Below are 22629 nucleotides of genomic sequence, written 5' to 3' on the forward strand. Positions count from 1 at the left end.
CTAATTACATGAAAGAAAGTTTATTTTGACTTGAGGGTCCCTTTAAATGTATTTATGTTGTGTTTAGTGAAACTTTTTTTAACATACTACCCTATACACAAAGTTTTCAGTGGAACTAAACCGGTGAGTGTAAAATGTGATTGCGCTCTTGTGATCGCATTTACTTTCAACTTGTAATACCAGCGCTATTTCCATTGGTTGCAAAAAGACGAAAAAAGACAATATCACTCTTGTGCAACAGTTAGTGCACCACTTGTAATCTAGCCTATTATATGAATGAGCTGTTAAGTATTGAGAAAAAAAGGAAAAAGGTACTTTTTTCTAACTTTTAACCTTTAAAACAGACCTGCAGCAATATTTCTATACCAATATTCAAGAAAGTTAGCACGCAGATAGATTTTATTGTCTAATAGGTGCTTTTTTTGCTTGAAAAAAAATGGAGTGGTTACTGAGGTGTAGAGGTTTAAAATCCCCTATTTGTATATATTTCAAGCCTGCTTAGTAGAAGCAAAGAGATTAAAAAAATAAGTAAGGCTATGCTCATCTGCAGAGGGTTGTGAGAAAGACAGTGAGTACCAAAAACAGTGTCCTTTTTAACCTGCAGCATGTTACGTACATAAATGGAAGTCAGATCAAACACACTCTACACACATACAAACTTACACTACACAAACTACACTTGCTCAAAGTACATACACTACAGATTCACTACACATACACATGGAATAGGAAATTTAGAGGGAAAAAAGCTTACATAAATGCTAAGGTTTACGTTCCAAGTGAAATGTTACAAATCATGTCAATGGACTGTAAGGTCAAAATGAAACATTCATTGTTTTTCTAGAGCACAAGATAAAAACATCAAACCCTACTTTAATCCATGAAAGTTTAATTTTGACTTGACTGTCCCTTTAAACTCCCCAACCACACATAGTTTAATAATATAATATATATTATTTGATTAGAGAATATGCCTTATTTTATACATATATACATACACACAATCATATACATATATACATACACACAATCATATACATATATACATACACACAATCATATACATATATACATGCACACAATCATATACATATATACATACACACAATCATATACATATATACATACACACAGTCATATACATATATACATACACACAGTCATATACATATATACATACAAACAATCATATAGATATACACATACACACAATCATATACATATATACATACACACAATCATATACATATATACATACACACAATCATATACATATATACATACACACAGTCATATACATATATACATACACACAATCATATACCTATATACATACACACAATCATATACATATATACATACACACAATCATATACATATATACATACACACAATCATATACATATATATATACATACACACAATCATATACATATATACATACACACAATCATATACATATATACATACAAACAATCATATACATATACACATACACACAATCATATACATATATACATACACACAATCATATACATATATACATACAATCATATACATATATACATACACACAATCATATACATATATACATACACACAATCATATACATATATACTAAGGGATTAAATGCCCTACATCTCCTGAGTGTCTGCTTATAACTTAACTTAACTTAACACTTAATATAACTTAACAACTAATAAATAACAACACAACACAGTTCTGTGGGTGAAAGACCCGTGGGTCGCATTTATTGGTACCAGCCGTGGAACTGGCAGTTAACTTATCCACGGGTGGCGGCAATCGGGGCCTACATCTAACTATGAATAACCCCTTCTAGAAAATGGCCAAGGGACACCGCTGCAGACCACAAGGCGGAGATACTCACGCAGCTTTCATAATTAGGGGTTTTCCGGCCTAACAATAATCAGCCCGAGCACGCCCAAGCATACCAAGCCTGTGACGTCACCCTGACCGCAATGGCCATTACTCAAACCTCCTTCCAATCTGCAGCCGTGATCCTGACCACCCGCCACAAGAGACTGACCTGCATATAATGGTCCTGACTCTTGCCGCCACCCTATACTCTTAGGAGTAACTCCTGCCTGATGTTCTGCAAGAACAAATCTACTCCTGCCGGTTCTAAATGAACCCCATCCTGCCTATACAAACCCTTATGGGCTGCCGAGATGTTCCCGTGCTCTACCACAAAACCCTCGAGTTCGACTACCTGCTTCCTCAGGTCCCTATTGATCTTTTTCCTGACCTGGAAAGCTGCCTTATGACACACCATGTGCCTCCATCTCAATCTAGGGATCACATTCGACCACCCGATTCTCACACCTGGAAACCAGAGTTTGAACTGCCTCAGGTCTGACTGCATTGCCCAGATTAGATCCAATGTGGGAATGGCCCCCACATCATTGCCGCCAGCATGAATTATCAAAATGTGAGGTTTCTCCCACCTTTTCGCTGCGGTCTGGAGCAATGCAGGCAGATCTGACCAAAACAAGCCTCTGCGCCCTAGCCAACGTAACACAGCCCTGGACGATTCAATTCCTAGCTGCTGTCCTCCTGGCATGGCTGCAGCTCTAATTGCGGCCCAGTGCACATATGAATGGCCGACGATCCACACCCGTACAGGACCTGGACGTGTTTCTGAAACAAAGGAAACAAGAGTTAGCCCGCTTGCAGTAGACCAGGTTCACAACCTTGGCCCATAACCTCTGGTATCACCCCCGCAAGCCCCCCAACTCTTGCATGCATGACCCTTGATCCCCGATCTCAAACATACAGCGGCCTAACGTAAGATTTATACCGCTGCGACCTCCACCGCCCCAATGAGCGGATCCGATCCGAGGACCAACCCAGCTCTGCTGCTGTCGTCGCTGCCCCCACCCTAAAGGAGTGTGGGGCAATCCGAGACCCGTCTAGGCCAGCCTTTTGCGCTGCCTTATCCAATACCTTCCCAAACTGGTATCTGGTCAGCGGGTCTCCATTAGCATGTATCAAAAACCTGGAGGAGCCTCCTGGCCGTACTCCCAGGTAAGATGACACTAGCCGCACGGGGCAACAGGCAACACCCTGCTGCCCCGGCAGTGAAAGCCAAGCTCCCCGGCCCTCCTGGTCCGTCTTGGACCTGGGAATGAACAATAGCACGGAGTCCTAAACCAACCGAACATGGCTGTGCATGACCCCCCCTGTGGCCGCCATTCTGGCTCGCGGTACCAACTCACCCACCCTTAATGCGCCGTGAAACGCCAAGCCAAAGGCCGCCCCGAAGAGGTGAGCCTCAAAAGGTGAGGAACATATCTCTGGCAGCACGTCCAGTAATTTTACTAGCCGTTCTGCCGTAATGGGCTCCCTTGCGTCTCGTCGTGGAACTTCCAGACGGCCCCAGCCCCTCAACAGCTGCTTAACGAGAAAGGATCGCGACTCGTCTTTAAAGGCGTATAGCCTGCAGAAAAAAGCCACAGCGGATAGTCTTGCTACCACCGCCCCCTTTGTAGCTCGCTTACCTCTCATCTCCGCCAGCCAGCGCAACAAAAACCCTTGTTCACCCTCGCAAGAGGGGAACTCACGAAGGTCGCAAAAACCTACCCATTCACTCCAGTACCTCACGTATGCCGACCATGTGCTGGGTGCCAACGAAGCCCGCAACACCGGGATCAGTTGCTGTAGTCCTTCGCCATCTGCCACAAAAAGAGAGGGCAAGAAAGACCATTAGGAGCCGCGGCTGGCGCCGCAGCCCTAAATGCCCCCCACTGGAAGCGCGACAATGCATCCGCAACTATATTCTGCACCCCTGGCACATGCCGTGCCCTAAAGTCAATGTTCAGTTGCAAAAATCTCAACACCAGGTGTCGCAAATAATGTACGACCACAGGCGATGAAGCAGAAAGCCTGTTAACCGCAAACACCACGCTGAGATTATCCGTCCAGAAAATCACAGCCCTGTTACTAAACAGGTGACCCCACAATTCCACTGCAACCAGTATAGGAAACAATTCCAGAAGGCAAAGATTGCGTGTAAGCCCTCTGGTCGCCCATTCGGTCGGCCAGGGCTCCGCACTCCAAGCCCCTTCAAAGTAAGCCCCATACCCGGATGCTCCTGCAGCGTCCGTGAACAGATGTAGCGCTTGGTTAGATATCGGCTCCCTTCGCCACATGCAGACGCCATTAAAGTCCTGGAGAAACCTCTCCCAGACCTGCAAATCCGCCACGAGGTCCCTCGTGATGCGAATACGCGATGCTGGAGCCCTACCTCCGCCCGAACACCGCTCTAGTCGCTTGCTAAACACCTTCCCCCACGGGATCACTCTCCCCGCAAAGTTAAGGAGGCCAAGGAGCGATTGCAGTTCCCGCAGCGAACATGTCTGCGTTGCAACCATGGCCCGTACAGCCGCCAACATCTTGGCAACCTTTTCCTTGGGCAGCCTACATTCACCCGCCACTGAATCGATCTCGATGCCAAGGAACGTCAAGCACGTGCACGGCCCCTCCGTCTTATCCTCTGCCAGAGGAACCCCAAACCTGGCCATCATGAACCTCATGACTTTCATTAAGGAGGCACATTCTTGCGAGTTGGCCGCCCCTACCAGGAGAAAGTCATCCAAGTAGTGTGCCACTCTATCACTCCCCGCCACTGAGACCACCGCCCAGTGCAGGAAAGTGCTGAATGCCTCAAAGTACGCGCAGGATATCGAACAGCCCATGGGCAGACAACGGTCGACATAATAACCCCCTTCAAACCAACACCCCATCAGCCCAAAGGATGATGGGTGAATCGGGAGTAGCCTAAACGCGGACTCCACGTCTAGTTTCGCCATCAATGCTCCCGGGCCCCGTTCCTTAACCAGAGCCAGCGCGTCGTCAAACGACTGGTAACGGACCGAGCTCAATTCCTCCGGAATAGCGTCGTTTACCGACCGCCCTTTCGGATAAGAGAGGTGTTGTATGAGCCTGAACTTACCTGTCTCCTTCTTGGGTACCACCCCTAGCGGGGAGACAACTAAATCCGGTAGCGGCCGGTCCTTAAAAGGGCCTACGACCCTACCCAAGGCCACTTCTTTGCCCAGTTTTTCCCTGACTGCCTCAGGGTATTGGGAAGCCGATTTCAGGTTTTTCCTGTCACGTGCTCCCCCTACCCGGCCTACTACCGGTATCACAAAGCCCTCACGCAACCCGCTATCCAGAAGCTGAGCAGCCGCCCTATCTGGGTACCTACGCAGCCATTTACAAATGACCTGGACTCTAAGTGGTGAATCCGCCCTTAGCGCCAGCGCCTCCTTTGCCCCCAAACCGATCAGTTTGGGTGTCTCGCTTTTTGGAGCAATCAGCACCGGGGTGCTGCCCGCTGCAAAACTTGCAGACGTGCTTGAACGTGCACGAAGTGCCCCGCTCGCACGCCTTGTCCTGATATCGCCAGCATACACCCCATTGTCGCCGTCGAAAGCGCAAAGTCTGCCTACCCCCGGGCGAAGTCGCTATGGCGCCTCCTTGCGCCCTCCTTTCCGCATCAAGATGCGCCCAGAGGTGCAAATCCATCGTACCAAAATCAAGCAGTGGGTTGCCCACTTTCTTTTTCCGGTATAACATATCATACTCCCTCCAAGCACCATCGGCAAACTTTCTGTGTATTGCGTCGATGGTGTCAACGTACTTAAAGAGGGCAGTCCCCTGATCGGGAAACCTCTCTAAGTAGCAAGTGGCGTAGACCCGGAAACACCGATGCCACTCCTCAAGGGTATCAGGCCGCCTAAATTTCTTAGGGCCCGTACCATCCTCCGCCATCTCCTTAAACTTAAAGGCCTCTGCAGACAGCTCAAACATGTTAACATACTTACCGTCCTGGATACGTTTCACAGTTTTAGTTTTAAGGTGTGCATGCAAACTGTGTACCTGGCACGAATAAGTATCCCCGTGTACCGCTGCCTTTCTGTTCACCGCCTGTGGTGACCCCCCAGCAACCCCTAAGAGTTGAGATGACTGCGCCCCACTACTGGCAATGTCATCCCTGTGATTGCCCTTACTCATCTTCCTCAACATTCTATACATCCTCCTATGCCCTTTCGTGTGCAAACCCAGGGACCCATCTATCTCAGATCCTGACCCTGACCCACTAGAGCTGGAAGAATTACACCGCCCCCTAGGTAAACCAAGTTGCATCTCACCAGAGGAAGCGCCCGATGCGGCTTGGCCTTGTCCAGAAGCACTGCTGACTCCTCTAGGCACGAGAGCTCCGGAACTCTGAGTCGCCATATCCCTGCTGGATGAGGAAGTCCTGGGTACCTGCAAAATAGAAGCCAAGAGGGGAGTACCTCGGGAAGGGCCAGCCATCTCTTCCCTATCCCCCCTTTCCTCAAATTCTAGATAACCCTCCCGATCACTGTCACTCACACCGCATGCCACACTCACATCATCATCCGTACTGGTGGCTAACCCGCTAGTCGAATCCTCCTGAAATCTCACGGTCCTACTCCGACCCTGAGACTTCGATCCCCTAGCCTGTCTCGCCTGTCCCCTCCCGGGGCTCTCTAAGCCTTCCCCAGTGCCAACGCTAATGCTAGCATGCCCCCTTTTGACAGCCCCCCTTGTGGCTATTTGCTCAGATCGTGCTGGTGAAGTCCTGCTGGGCGTCATGATACCCTGCAGGCCTTGCCCCTGGGGCTCCGCTATTGCGGCATCGCCCCTTGAGCTGTGTGCCAGGATGGCCCCCTTATTCGCGGTCTTAGCCGCGGGGGCCTTTCCTTTACTTTGGGCCGCGGCGCGTGCGGGGGCCGCCTTAGCTTTTCCCCCTCCTAACGTAGGCCGCGAGCGCGAGGCGGGTGCCCTGTCGGCATCCCCCCCCTTATTACTGGGTCCAGCTGCGGCTCTCGTGCGCACACCCTGTTGCGACGCCCCCGGAGTGCCCTCAGGGGGCCCCTGCTGCCCCGCTGCCACACTCACAGTTGCCCCATGAATCAGCATCTCTGCCCCTCTATCCAGCCTAACATGCGCCCCCCCGGCCTCCTGGGCCCCATCGTTCTTGCCCCCAAGAGCGGGTGTCCCCCCCCCCGAGGTGCTCCCTTCTTACCTTCGGAGCCCGGGGGGAACGATCCGCTCTGCTCGCTGTCCAGATTGCGACTGCCGCGAGCGGAAATGACGTCACCGGAAGTGACGCGGGAGCGCGCAACGCCGCCGGAAGTCGACGCGGCGGCCATTTTAGATGCCACGAGGGACGACGGACCGGAGGCCTGTACATCACCGTAGGCCAAAGCCGGGGCCTGAAGTACCGCCGAACCCGACGACGTACCCGCGAGGACCGACGCCAAGGACTGGAGGAGAGCCACCGCCGCCGCCAACGATTCCCCGGAGAGGACCACTGCCGCAGGTGAGGCCACACTGCTCCCACTACCCGTGCCAACGACGCTCACCCCCGAGGTGCCCGCACTTCCTAAGGCCTCGCTGGGCCCTGCCACTACAGGCCCCTGCCTAAGGCCGACACCGGAACCCCCGGCTACAGAGCCGGGACCCCCGGAGCCGAACCCGGAGCTCCCCTGGGACCCCCTAGGCCCTAAAACCGACCCGCCGGGCGCTCCTACTCGCCCCTCAGGCCCAATCTCCCCTGAGGGCCTACAGTCTGTCTCACACGACGGATAGGCTATACCGGGGCCACCATCCCCCCCTAAATTCTCCCGTGCAGGAGAAGAGAACAACAGTGGGCTACCCCCCCCCCCCTGAGGGAGAAACAGGCAGACACAGCCCAGACCCATGGCCCAGACCCACCGTGACAGTTCCGGATGGGGATGGTGCGACCCACTCCACGTCCTCTAACTCCATTTCTTCCCATTCTCCAGATTCGCCTTCCATTGGAAAATGCTGCAAACTGCTAAGCTGAAAATTCTTCTGGGAGTCCACAGGAACAAAGAGGAAGTAGAATCCCTGTACATCCTTCTTATAAGGTTAGTAAACCCCTCCCAACATAATGCAACATTGTAACTAATACACACACACAGCAGCACTCACTCCTCCAGGCCTTAACCCTTAGCTACGCTCCGGGCTATTTTGCCCTGCACTTTCTATACACACAATCATATACATATATACATACACACAGTCATATACATATATACATACACACAATCATATACATATATACATACAAACAATCATATACATATATACATGCACACAATCATATACATATATACATACACACAGTCATATACATATATACATACACACAATCATATACATATATACATACACACAATCATATACATATATACATACAATCATATACATATATACATACACACAATCATATACATATATACATGCACACAATCATATACATATATACATACAATCATATACATATATACATACACACAATCATATACATATATACATACACACAATCATATACATATATACATACACACAGTCATATACATATATACATACACACAATCATATACATATATACATACAAACAATCATATACATATACACATACACACAATCATATACATATATACATACACACAATCATATACATATATACATACACACAATCATATACATATATACATACACACAGTCATATACATATATACATACACACAATCATATACATATATACATGCACACAATCATATACATATATACATACACACAATCATATACATATATACATACACACAATCATATACATATATACATACACACAATCATATACATATATACATACACACAGTCATATACATATATACATACACACAATCATATACATATATACATACAAACAATCATATACATATACACATACACACAATCATATACATATATACATACACACAATCATATACATATATACATACACACAATCATATACATATATACATACACACAGTCATATACATATATACATACAATCATATACATATATACATACACACAATCATATACATATATACATACACACAATCATATACATATATACATACACACAATCATATACATATATACATACAATCATATACATATATACATACACACAATCATATACATATATACATACACACAATCATATACATATATACATACACACAATCATATACATATATACATACAATCATATACATATATACATACACACAATCATATACATATATACATACACACAATCATATACATATATACATACAATCATATACATATATACATACACACAATCATATACATATATACATACACACAATCATATACATATATACATACATACAATCATATACCTATATACATACACACAATCATATACATATATACATACACACAATCATATACATATATACATACACACAATCATATACATATATACATACACACAATCATATACATATATACATACACACAATCATATACATATATACATACACACAATCATATACATATATACATACAATCATATACATATATACATACAATCATATACATATATACATACACACAATCATATACATATATACATACAAACAATCATATACATATATACATACACACAATCATATACATATATACATACACACAATCATATACATATATACATACAATCATATACATATATACATACAATCATATACATATATACATACAATCATATACATATATACATACACACAATCATATACATATATACATACACACAATCATATACATATATACATACACACAATCATATACATATATACATACACACAATCATATACATATATACATACACACAATCATATACCTATATACATACACACAATCATATACCTATATACATACACACAATCATATACATATATACATACACACAATCATATACATATATACATACACACAATCATATACATATATACATACAAACAATCATATACATATATACATACACACAATCATATACATATATACATACACACAATCATATACATATATACATACAATCATATACATATATACATACAATCATATACATATATACATACAATCATATACATATATACATACACACAATCATATACATATATACATACACACAATCATATACATATATACATACACACAATCATATACATATATACATACAATCATATACATATATACATACAATCATATACATATATACATACAATCATATACATATATACATACACACAATCATATACATATATACATACACACAATCATATACATATATACATACACACAATCATATACCTATATACATACACACAATCATATACATATATACATACACACAATCATATACATATATACATACACACAATCATATACATATATACATACACACAATCATATACCTATATACATACACACAATCATATACATATATACATACACACAATCATATACCTATATACATACACACAATCATATACATATATACATACACACAATCATATACATATATACATACACACAATCATATACATATATACATGCACACAGTCATATACATATATACATACACACAATCATATACATATATACATACACACAATCATATACATATATACATACAATCATATACATATATACATACACACAATCATATACATATATACATACACACAATCATATACATATATACATACACACAATCATATACATATATACATACATACAATCATATACCTATATACATACACACAATCATATACATATATACATACACACAATCATATACATATATACATACACACAATCATATACATATATACATACACACAATCATATACATATATACATACACACAATCATATACATATATACATACACACAATCATATACATATATACATACACACAATCATATACATATATACATACACACAATCATATACATATATACATACACACAATCATATACATATATACATACACACAATCATATACATATATACATACACACAATCATATACCTATATACATACACACAATCATATACATATATACATACACACAATCATATACATATATACATACAATCATATACATATATACATACAATCATATACATATATACATACAATCATATACATATATACATACACACAATCATATACATATATACATACACACAATCATATACATATATACATACACACAATCATATACCTATATACATACACACAATCATATACATATATACATACACACAATCATATACATATATACATACACACAATCATATACATATATACATACACACAATCATATACCTATATACATACACACAATCATATACATATATACATACACACAATCATATACCTATATACATACACACAATCATATACATATATACATACACACAATCATATACATATATACATACACACAATCATATACATATATACATGCACACAGTCATATACATATATACATACACACAATCATATGCATATATACATACACACAATCATATACATATATACATACAATCATATACATATATACATACACACAATCATATACATATATACATACACACAATCATATACATATATACATACACACAATCATATACATATATACATACATACAATCATATACCTATATACATACACACAATCATATACATATATACATACACACAATCATATACATATATACATACACACAATCATATACATATATACATACACACAATCATATACATATATACATACACACAATCATATACATATATACATACACACAATCATATACATATATACATACACACAATCATATACATATATACATACACACAATCATATACATATATACATACACACAATCATATACCTATATACATACACACAATCATATACATATATACATACACACAATCATATACATATATACATACACACAATCATATACATATATACATACACACAATCATATACATATATACATACACACAATCATATACATATATACATACACGCAATCATATACATATATACATACACACAATCATATACATATATACATACACACAATCATATACATATATACATACACACAATCATATACATATATACATACACACAATCATATACATATATACATACACACAATCATATACATATATACATACACACAATCATATACATATATACATACACGCAATCATATACATATATACATACACACAATCATATACATATATACATACACACAATCATATACATATATACATACACACAATCATATACATATATACATACACACAATCATATACATATATACATACACACAATCATATACATATATACATACACACAATCATATACATATATACATACACACAATCATATACCTATATACAAAAAAACACATGCATTCTTCCTCCTTTAATAATGTTTTTAACAGTTCTGATGACACAATCTTCACAATCTTAAGTACGCAACTGAGACATTTTTGTCAACTCTGAATCAGTGCATTGAATTTGGCAAAGGCAACAAACACATTGCTAAGCAGCCTGTTCTCCCTGAGAATCTCAAGCCAGCTAGAAAGAAATGCTTATTTCACTAGGAAACAATTGGGGTGTTACAAGCGACAGATGATGGCAACACATTTTTCATCAACCTATGCGGGTGAGTGTGCCACCTTATTAAGCTAACTCAACTGGTCAATAAGGTTTATGACCGGCCTCTCTAACTCCCCTTTTTATGTTCCTCTGTGTCTCAAAATCAGTCTTTAAATTCATATATGCCTGCTTAATTAGTGTTAATGTATTTATTTGTCCAACATTTCTGGCCTTCTCTGTATATTGCCAGATTGTAGTCAGTGTCTCAATACCTGGCATAGGGAACTGGTCAAACTGGCCAAGTGAGCTATTTCTAAATCCAGACACTGCAGTAGCTTGCAGACCTGTTCTGCTTTCTGCTAAGAGGAAGCAATCTGTGATCTTTCAGCATTCCTTCCCCTACCCCTGCTCACATTCTTTTCACCTCAGGCTTATCATTCCATTTGTACCCTGCTTGTATACATAACATACTTGTTTCAATTTCTGTGTTGTAATCAGCTTGTTAAATCACACATCAGTATGTGCTAACTGTAAAACCTCATTAGGGAAGCAGATCACATCTGAAACTGGCTTGTTTGTTTTCCTATTGCTAGACCTGTCCACTTTCTTTTGTTTGTGTGGACGGTTAGGTTACATTTCATCTTCCCTGTCTTACTCAATTTGTATCCATTAGGACCTTTCTGAGAATGGAACATGGTCAGCTTCCCAGACTGTCTCTTGACACACCTGCCTGGGAGTGCTTCTATTGATTTTTCTTCAATAATTGATGGTTTCTGGAAATGGAAAGGAAGCTTAGGAGCTAGATGTTTTCCCTCTGTTGACAGACTGAGATAGGGTGGGTAGAATGTAACCAGACAGAAGTTTGGATGGTATTCCTGGCCTGATTTGGAGCAATGGAAATTCAGGGAGCAAAGAACATGGTATACATGACCTCTAGTCATGATCAGCAAACAAATAGCACACCACATTGGTTTAATAATGCCTTTTCTTTACAACAAAGAATTGCAAAAACAACACATTTCCATTCTTGTTCCTTTTGGAAACATCTGCAAAGACGAGCCTCAGAATTTGGTAAGTTTATGTACATATGAGATCATCATGTATTAGTCATTTGTAAGTTATGGCCTAGGGATAATTACCTTTAAATTTGATAATAAACATCAACTTTTTTTTTTGTATTCTTAAAAATTATTTATTTCCTTTTCTTGTTTTGTATATAAACTTTTCAAAGTAGGAATGTTTTTTTTTTCTGTTAATCTAAGTACAAAAATATGATGAGATGAAACTGTATACATTTAATTTTATTGTCTACCAATTAGGTTATATATATATTGTTATCATGCATATACAGTATGCAAACATATACAGTGTTAGTTTCCAAAAACTTCTGATATTTTTACCCGAAAGTATTATCAGCATTCAAGACAGTAATTCCAACAATTTCTATTAGTTTCATATTGGAATTGTTAAAAAAAAAACTGTTTATTTAATGAATAGTAATAGGCTTACAGCATATTTGAACTCTCCAGTGTTAAATATTCCTGTGGTTACAGAAAGAGATAATGATATATTGATTCTGAACAAAAGCCCTGGTTACAGTGTTAATTGTCAATAGTGCTTCATGGTATTCTCAAAGTGAATCTATCTACTCCACCAGATAAAAAATGTATTTGAAACTTTCATTTTATTAAAACAGTCTATCAATGAGTTTTACATTGAGATCTTAAGAACAATAAATCCTGTTAGGATTATAAAAGCAGAGATTGGAGCAGTCTTATTTTACAATAATAGTGATACATTGACTAGATATCGTACAGAAAATGGGCAGACCAGTAAAGAAAGAAAATCATAATGAATGGATAAACAACAAATCATTCTGAACATTGTATTAAAGTAATATAAAAGCACTAAGCAGTAGGATATACTTAATAGAAATCATTGCAATTTGTATTACAGGTATTCATCATTTTAAAAGTATTTTATCTTGTATTTATTTTTTAACTTCATTTGTATAGGGTCCATTATTTCTTGTCATGGCTCCATAAGAGGGGCTGTGGTCTCTACAGGAAGGCAAATGAGTAGCTTTTCCTTTGAAGTGGTTGCTAGGAGACACATGTACTAGTGTCAGTTTTTTGCTTATGCTCAGAAGAGGACTTTTGCTGCAAAAATCTTTTCCTTACTTTTCAGTTTACTTAAATGTTAAATTTTACTTTGTACTCTTGGCATCATTTGTTGAAAAGCACCCCTACATAAGCTCAGGGGCAGCAATGAGTAACTGGGAACTAGCTGGTGGTTGGTGGTTACACACATATGCCTCTTGCCATTGTCTCACCGGATGAGTTTCGCTAGGTGCCAGTAATACATTGCTGCTCTAAAGCTGACTTTAAATATATGATTAAGTGTTGCAGCTGTTAAACACATAGTTTAATTATGCAAAATTAATTATGTGGTAAAAAAATGTTTATACCAACTGTAAGGTAGAATATAATAACCAAAAACTTACCATTAATGTTTTTAATGTATTTATGAATGGGACAGAAGCTACCTGTGCAGCAGAATCTTGTGGATTAATTGTGTTACGTTCAGCTGCACTGAATTGGTCTGTGTAAATTATCATCTGGCTTGGAAAAAAAGTGTGAATTTCTTTTCATGAGTATGAAAAATATTTTCACAGTGTCCAGCCTAGTAATGTTATCTGCCAACAGCTCAGTTTATTGAGGAAAAACATAGAGGGCAGTGAGTTCATTTAAACAGAGATGTTTTAAATGGTAAATAGTTTTCCTATTTAAAAAATACATAGAGAGAGAGAGAGACAGACACCTTTTATGATCTAGAAGCATATATAAATATTTAAACTTTACATAATGAGTAGTTTTGCTTTATTCATATCATGTGGTAAAATCATAGCAAATTGAATTGTTGTGCTGCTCTAGGCACTGGCAAATCTGTTTCCCATCCCAAGATATATTAGCTGATATTTGCATTATATGCCTCTCACAACTGAGGGCAGGCACACCAGGAGTCATGCAACCCCACTAGACAACTAAAGATCATTAATCTGTAATAACATAAATTAATTAAAAAACAAAACCCACACACACATTTAAAGAGCATATAAGTGGGAAGGTGTCATGCCACAGAACTACTATTCAAAATCTTTTCCTCCCTCAGCCAAAATGTGTGCCTCTGTGAAACTGTATCAGGGTTAAAAAATAAATAAATGGAGGAACATTTTGAGATGCATATTAAAGAACAGCAATTATTAGACATATTAAATATTTACTCATGAAAAAAAAAACACTAAGTAGAAGATGTTTTACATTTAAACTAAAACTAGTAAGTAATGTATGTTGATACACAACTGATACAGATAGAAATGCTCACTGGGAATGTTGAGAATGATAACTCCCACAATACAATTGGTTTAAAAGGTTGACCCTCTATAAGCATAACAAGAAGAAGAAAAAAAAATCAGCATCAGAATATTTCTCTTCATCAAAGATAAAAGACTAATACACTTTACTGCAGCAGGTGTAATCCCATTTTGCACCACTCCTGGGGACTATATTTAAATGCACTGTTTTAGTTGGATCAAAACAGTACAGTTCAGTAAATTTACATTGTTTTATGTGCTTTGGTATTGAGAGCTATTATTACACACATGGGCCGATTTACCAAAGTCTGGCGGACATGATACGCTGTAGCGTATCATGTCCGCCAGACTTCGCTGAATGCCCACATTCACATTCAGCATTTAACATTGCACAAGCAGTTCTGGTGAACTGCTTGTGCAATGCCACCCCCTGCAGATTTGCAGCCAATTGGCCGCTAGCAGGGGGTGTCAATCAACCCGATTGTATAGGATTGGGCAAATTGATGTCCGTAGCCTCAGAGAGAGCCTGAAAGCTTGCGCAGAAACAGGGGCATCAGGGGCCATCCGGCCCTTGATAGATCGGCCCCACAGTCTATATTAGCTGAATATAAAAAGGATTAAACCGATTAATATTAATAAAGATAATAAATAAATATGATACATCACTTGCTGACAAATCTTTCTAAGTAAAACATTAACAAATAGATTGTCATATATTCTACTGCAGTGCCTAAAATAAATGCATTACAGTATTTTTTTTCCAAAATTCCTAGGCAACCGTAACATGAAAAATATTAATAATTTGTGAATGTTAAGCAAAGTGATTTACAGTACATGCTCTGCTTTAAAGTGTTCTGTGTGTGCAAGAAATGCAGTATGAATGATTGGATCTCATATTTAGAACAATGATCAGGAGTGTATTGACTGCATAGATCAGCTAGCTTCAGGCCTAGGGCAGCAAACTTTGAAGTGAGCAAATACAATTATCTGGAACTGCATTATGATTAAATTATCCCATCTGGATGTGATTGGATCTTTAGTGATGTTTAAATATTTTTATTCAAGTGTTAGTTTCATATATTAAACATAGTACAACGTAATCTCAAGTTTGCAAATTACCATATAGCATGTCAAAGTCCCATTCGTGATCATATGATCGGTTATGTCTTTGGATCCTTAAATAAGATATTTGTTGAAGTCCAATCAAAAAGGAATCCAGTAATATGTTGACCCGAAGTTCCTCTCCCACGTTTATGGGAAAGAAACAATGAGAAAAGGAATGACGGTACATTGCAACGAGAAAGTAATTATAACACATGTAAGAGAAAAAAAAACAATATTACAGCATAGAATTACGTGATACAGATAAAAGATTTTTTTGAACAGAACAAAGCTAACAGAAAAGAACTGGGAAACCAGGATAATAGACTAGATTTTTTTTACTTTAGTTGTATAATGTATTCTGTGTTCACACCTCCAGAGAAACCGACCAGCCTGATTTTCAAGTGAGGAAATCTCTGCTTAAAGGGTCAATCCCTCTTATATATCTTTACTTTTTTAAATTGGGACCATCCCTTAGAACCCAATAATACCAGATCTTATTGACATTTTCCCTATTATCTAAATATGTGCGGCCGAATCATACATGGTATAGGTGTTTATGATTTTGTCAGTTTTCCAGTACTTTCCGATGCAAGTTCTAGTGACTGTGCAGAGTATTTTAATGAGTGTATTGATGGTTTTTTGTATGTTTAATAGGTTCATGTAAGAGGGCTTGTGTTATTGTGAGTTGTACCTCTTCATCTAATAAGTAGCTAATAAGTGAGGACAAAGTCTTCCATATTTTTTGTGCTTTACAAGAGTCCCACCACATGTGTTTGTATGTGCCTAGGTCCTCACACCCCCTGTAACATCATCTGGTATTAGATTGAGACATATGTGATGTCTGCAGGGGGTTTAAGTACCACCTAAAAATTGTTTTGGCGGAATTCTCTTTTAAGTCCACACTTAGCAAGCCCTTGTCTGCTGAGCTAAAAATATTTTCCCAGGTTTCTCTATCTAAGAAGACACCTAAATCTTTTTCCCAGTTAAGCATTGTCTGGGATTTTTTGTTGTTTGATGCGTTCTGTAAATTGATGTATAATCTTGAGATGGCTTGTTTTGGTCTCGTAGGAGAGGTGGTCAGTAAAGCAATAGTAGTGGGGGGGTGTTCAGCAGCATTCCTAAGGAATTTTTGAACGGAGGAGGTAATCTGAAGATATAGGTACCAATAAAGTTTCATAGGATCTAGTTTAGATTGTAGATTTTAAAACGTAAGTATCTTACCCTTTTCCACTATATCCGCTACTCTATATAACCCCTTATTCACCCATTTACTGATAAGATGTTGGTGGTCCCAGTCTAATAAGTATTTTATAGGCATTAATGTAGAGTGGTCCAGGAGGAGTTTGAAACCTCTGACCAGTTTATACCATATATATATATATATATATATATATATATATATATATATATATATATATATATATATATATATATATATAGTGGTATCAGTCACAGGGCGTCTATGTGGTTTAGGTGATCTGATTAGATCCCACAACACTACAGCTGGGGTATCCCACCCTCCCATCTGCATGATAATAGTCAAGGAGATTAGGGTCCCCCCCCCCCCCCAGTCTCTTATGCCTAGTGAGTGTTTTGTTTGAGATTCTTGCATAACATTTCCCCCTGATAAAGGTGGGTTATTTCAGCTTGTAGAGTTAGTAGTTCTGGTACTATGATTTTTATGGGAAGAGTTCTGAATAGATATAGTGATCTGGGCAGGATGGTCATCTTGACTGCAGCCAGTGGACCAAGCCATGAAAAGTTATATTTTTTCCATTTATTCAGATTTTTTCTTATTTCTTTATAAAGTGTGTTGTTGTTAAATTTGTAAAGTTGCTGGAATTGGGGAGTTAGGTGAAGGCCTAAATATTTGATGGATTGTTTCACCATTTCAAATTAAAGTTTATTTCAAGCAATTTTTGAGAGTGGGGGGTATTGCAATTGGTAGGACTTGGTAGGTCTAGTGATTTATATAAGTTGGGCAGGGTAATGAGGGGTTTAGTGATAGTACGTAGAATGTCATCGGCAAATAGTGTTAATTTATATTCGGACTTTCCAATTTTAACGCCTGTGATGTCAGGGTTGTTTCTGATGTTGGCTGCCAGGGGTTCTATGCATAAAGCATAAAAGAAGGGGCGAAAGGGGGCATCCCTGTCTTGTACCATTGAGTTTATGGAAGGGCTTAGATTTATAGCCTGCCAAGGAAACCTGCACCATTGGGGTGGAATATATGGCCTTAAGGGCCTTAACATGGATTTTTAGTTATAATGTACATAACACATATTGAGCAAAATTACAACTGGAGCACAATCAATAGCTCAGGTGCATTATCCTGTGCTAATACTAATGTGCAATCTGGTATAACAAGTCAGTGGTTCATTATTGTAAACAAAAAGTATCTTAAAATTGCCACATCTTTTTTAGCATGTGCTATACTTTTAATGGTTAGCACAGAGAGCACTATTAGCTTGCTTACTGTTCTCATATTGCAAGCAGTAAGTTTAGTGTAGTGTGTTGGCTCAATCCAAGAACATTCTGTAGAAATAAAGATTCAAATGATATTTAGATGTAATACAAATGTTTATTGATGAAAAAAGGTTTTATGGCAGAATTAAAGGGATATGTCATATATCAATGGGTAGACTGGTAAAGGGTGTATGTGTGTAGGGGTGTATGTGTGGAGTAAAGGGGTGTATGTTTGAAGTACAGGGGTATATGTGTAAAGTACAGGGGTCTATGTGTATGTGTGATGTGTGAAGTACAGGAGTGTATGTGCATGTGTGAAGTATAGGGGTGTATGTGTATGTGTGGATTACAGGGATTTAAGTGTATGTGCGAAGTACAGGGGTATATGTGTATGTATACCCAAATACTGTGGTCCTGAAAGTATATTGTGCCTCACAAATCCTGCTATGGTCCGTCTACACGTTTCAGCCCTTAGATAGATTCAGCCCTTAGATCTTGAAAAAGGCCCTATCTAAGGGCTGAAACGCGTAGACGAACCATAGCAGGATTTGTGAGGCTCAATATACTTTCAGGACCACAGTATTTGGGTGAGTTATTTACTTATATACTATACCTTAAATACATTTAGTACACTGTCTGTTTCTTTTATCTCCCTTTTAGGTTATTGTCTGAATCTCTGGACCCTGGTTTGGACATAGGATCGTGAATTAATTGACTTTGACAATTTGTTTTTAAACTGGACATTTTAGTGCATACTAATCAGAATTAATTGGATTTTCATCTATAATAATCTTTGGATACAAGTTTCACCAGGATCATTATGGATCCATTCACTCTTAGTCAGGACTTTGTATCTGTGCACAACTGGAAAGTTATATTATTTATTATTTATTGTACAAGGTTGACTAACGTTTTTTGACCCAGAGGGTCACACATATTTGGAGGGTTATCACTCTCCCACAGTTGTTTTATTGTCACTCTTTTGTTTATATCACTCATCTGTTTTTTTATTTGTATCACACTTTAGGCACCTGTGGATACACTTTGCATTTGTATTGTTTGATTTTTGGTATGGTCTGGTGACACTATTTTTTCATTATTTTTACACTATTTTCACATAACCAGTACTGGTCAAGCTATAACCGCTTAATTTTTTATTATTTTTTTTATTATTTTTTATTTTTTCACCCACATTTTTAACTTTTTATTCCTTTTCATATGCATTTATACAGTTTAGTGTTTGATATATACTATTAATCTGTACCACCAGATACTCACCCAATGTGGGGGTGCCTGGAATATATTCCACCTATATCTATGTTTTTAATATATTTTTTATATATTTTCAACAATAGCATTTTAACCCCTATCTAATATTATCCATATTAAATGTATTTGATCTGTTTTTTCTGTTCATGATTTTTAATATTTTTTATTATCTTTGTACTTGTTGATTAAATACTGTTTTATCCCAATCATTAAGATATTGAGGACTCTTACTAGTTGAATTTGCTTATCTAAGTTATACTTCATTATAAGTGGTGTATAACCCTATAGTGACCTGGTGTATACCCTAGCCATTGGCGCTCCTATATATTATCCTTCTCCAGCTGTATGTGTGAAGTACAGGGGTGTATGTGTTTGTGTGAAGTACAGGGGTGTGTGTTTGTGTGAAGTATAGGGGTGTATGTGTTTGTGTGAAGTACATGGGTGTATGTGTTTGTGTGAAGTACAGGGTGTATGTGTGAAGTACAGGGGTGTATGTGTTTGTGTGAAGTACAGGGGTGTATGTGTGAAGTACAGTTGTGTATGTGTTTGTGTGAAGTACAGGGTGTATGTGTGAAGTACAGGGGTGTATGTGCATGTGTGAAGTACAGGGGTGTATGTGTTTGTGTGAAATACAGGGGTGTATGTGTTTGTGTGAAGTACAGGAGTGCATGTGTTTGTGTGAAGTACAGGGGTGCATGTGTTTGTGTGAAGTACAGGGTGTATGTGTGAAGTACAGGGGTGTATGTGTTTGTGTGAAGTACAGGGGTGTATGTGTGAAGTACAGGGGTGTATGTGTGAAGTACAGGGGTGTATGTGTTTGTGTGAAGTACAGGGGTGTATGTGTGGAGTACAGGGGTGTATGTATGTGTTTGTGTTAAGTACAGGGGTGTATGTGTTTGTGTGAAGTACAGGGGTGTATGTGTGAAGTACAGGGGTGTATGTGTGGAGTACAGGGGTGTATGTGTTTGAGTGAAGTACAGGGGTGTATGTGTGGAGTACAGGAGTGTTTGTGTATGTGTGGAGTACAGGGGGTGTATGAGCATGTGTGAAGTACTGTGGTGTATGTGTGAGGTTCCTGGGGTGTATGTGTATGTGTGAAGCACATGGGTTGTATATGTTTTCCTCAACTTTCATTAAATTAATGTAGCACAGAACTACATGAAGAACTCTTATACTTGAGTGATATCAGGCATGAATTTTACTGTGTGCGTCCGTATAAGTCTATTATGTTTGGATTTAACACACGTGCGCTATCCGACTTGCAGATGTTAGTGCAAACTAGACCTAGAGCAGCATAGATCATAAACTCCCTGTAACTGAAAATGTATTTCAACATATTCAACCTGAATATAATCTCCATATTTAAAAAAAAAAGCCGGCAAAAAGATGCGCACTAAGTATGGGGCGATGAGCATCGGACTGTTGTTAACTAACAGTCATCGATCTCGCGTCTATTCGACTTTTTCCCAATTTTATTTATACCCTGTCACTAAACGCTGCCACTAAATAAATGTATTAACCCCAAAACCTTTGGCCTCTCACATCACTACCACTAACTGAACCTATTAACCCCTAAACCGCCAGCCCCTCACATCGTCATAAACTAAATTAAGATATTAACCCCTAAACCTAACAACCCGCTAACTTTAAATTAAAATTACATCTCTATCTTCAAATAAATTTAAACTTACCTGTAGAATTAAAATAAACTATATTAAACTACTAATGAAATTAACTAAATCACATATTAAAAAAACCCCTAAGCCTATTATTTAACCTTATTAAAAATTACTAAATTACAACAAAAAAAAGTTACAAAAAATAAAAAACACTAAATTACGGGGGAA

The 22629-nt window shown here is 38.8% G+C and overlaps 1 protein-coding gene across 3 annotated transcripts in view; it reads left to right on the forward strand.

Annotated features, from left to right (window-relative positions):
* Positions 1-13098: 13098 nt before the first annotated feature.
* SH3TC2 (SH3 domain and tetratricopeptide repeats 2) overlaps positions 13099-22629 on the forward strand; it is a 297382-nt gene continuing 287851 nt past the window's right edge. For 2 of the 3 annotated variants that reach the window (XM_053717114.1, XM_053717115.1), the window contains exon 1: positions 13099-13641. In XM_053717114.1, coding sequence (XP_053573089.1) covers positions 13464-13641 — 178 coding nt within the window. In that variant the 5' untranslated portion in view covers positions 13099-13463. The remainder of the gene's footprint in view (positions 13642-22629) is intronic. The other variant, XM_053717120.1, reaches the window with a different exon arrangement.

This window comes from Bombina bombina, chromosome 6 (assembly GCF_027579735.1).
Source record: "Bombina bombina isolate aBomBom1 chromosome 6, aBomBom1.pri, whole genome shotgun sequence".
Taxonomy (NCBI): Eukaryota; Metazoa; Chordata; class Amphibia; order Anura; family Bombinatoridae; genus Bombina; species Bombina bombina.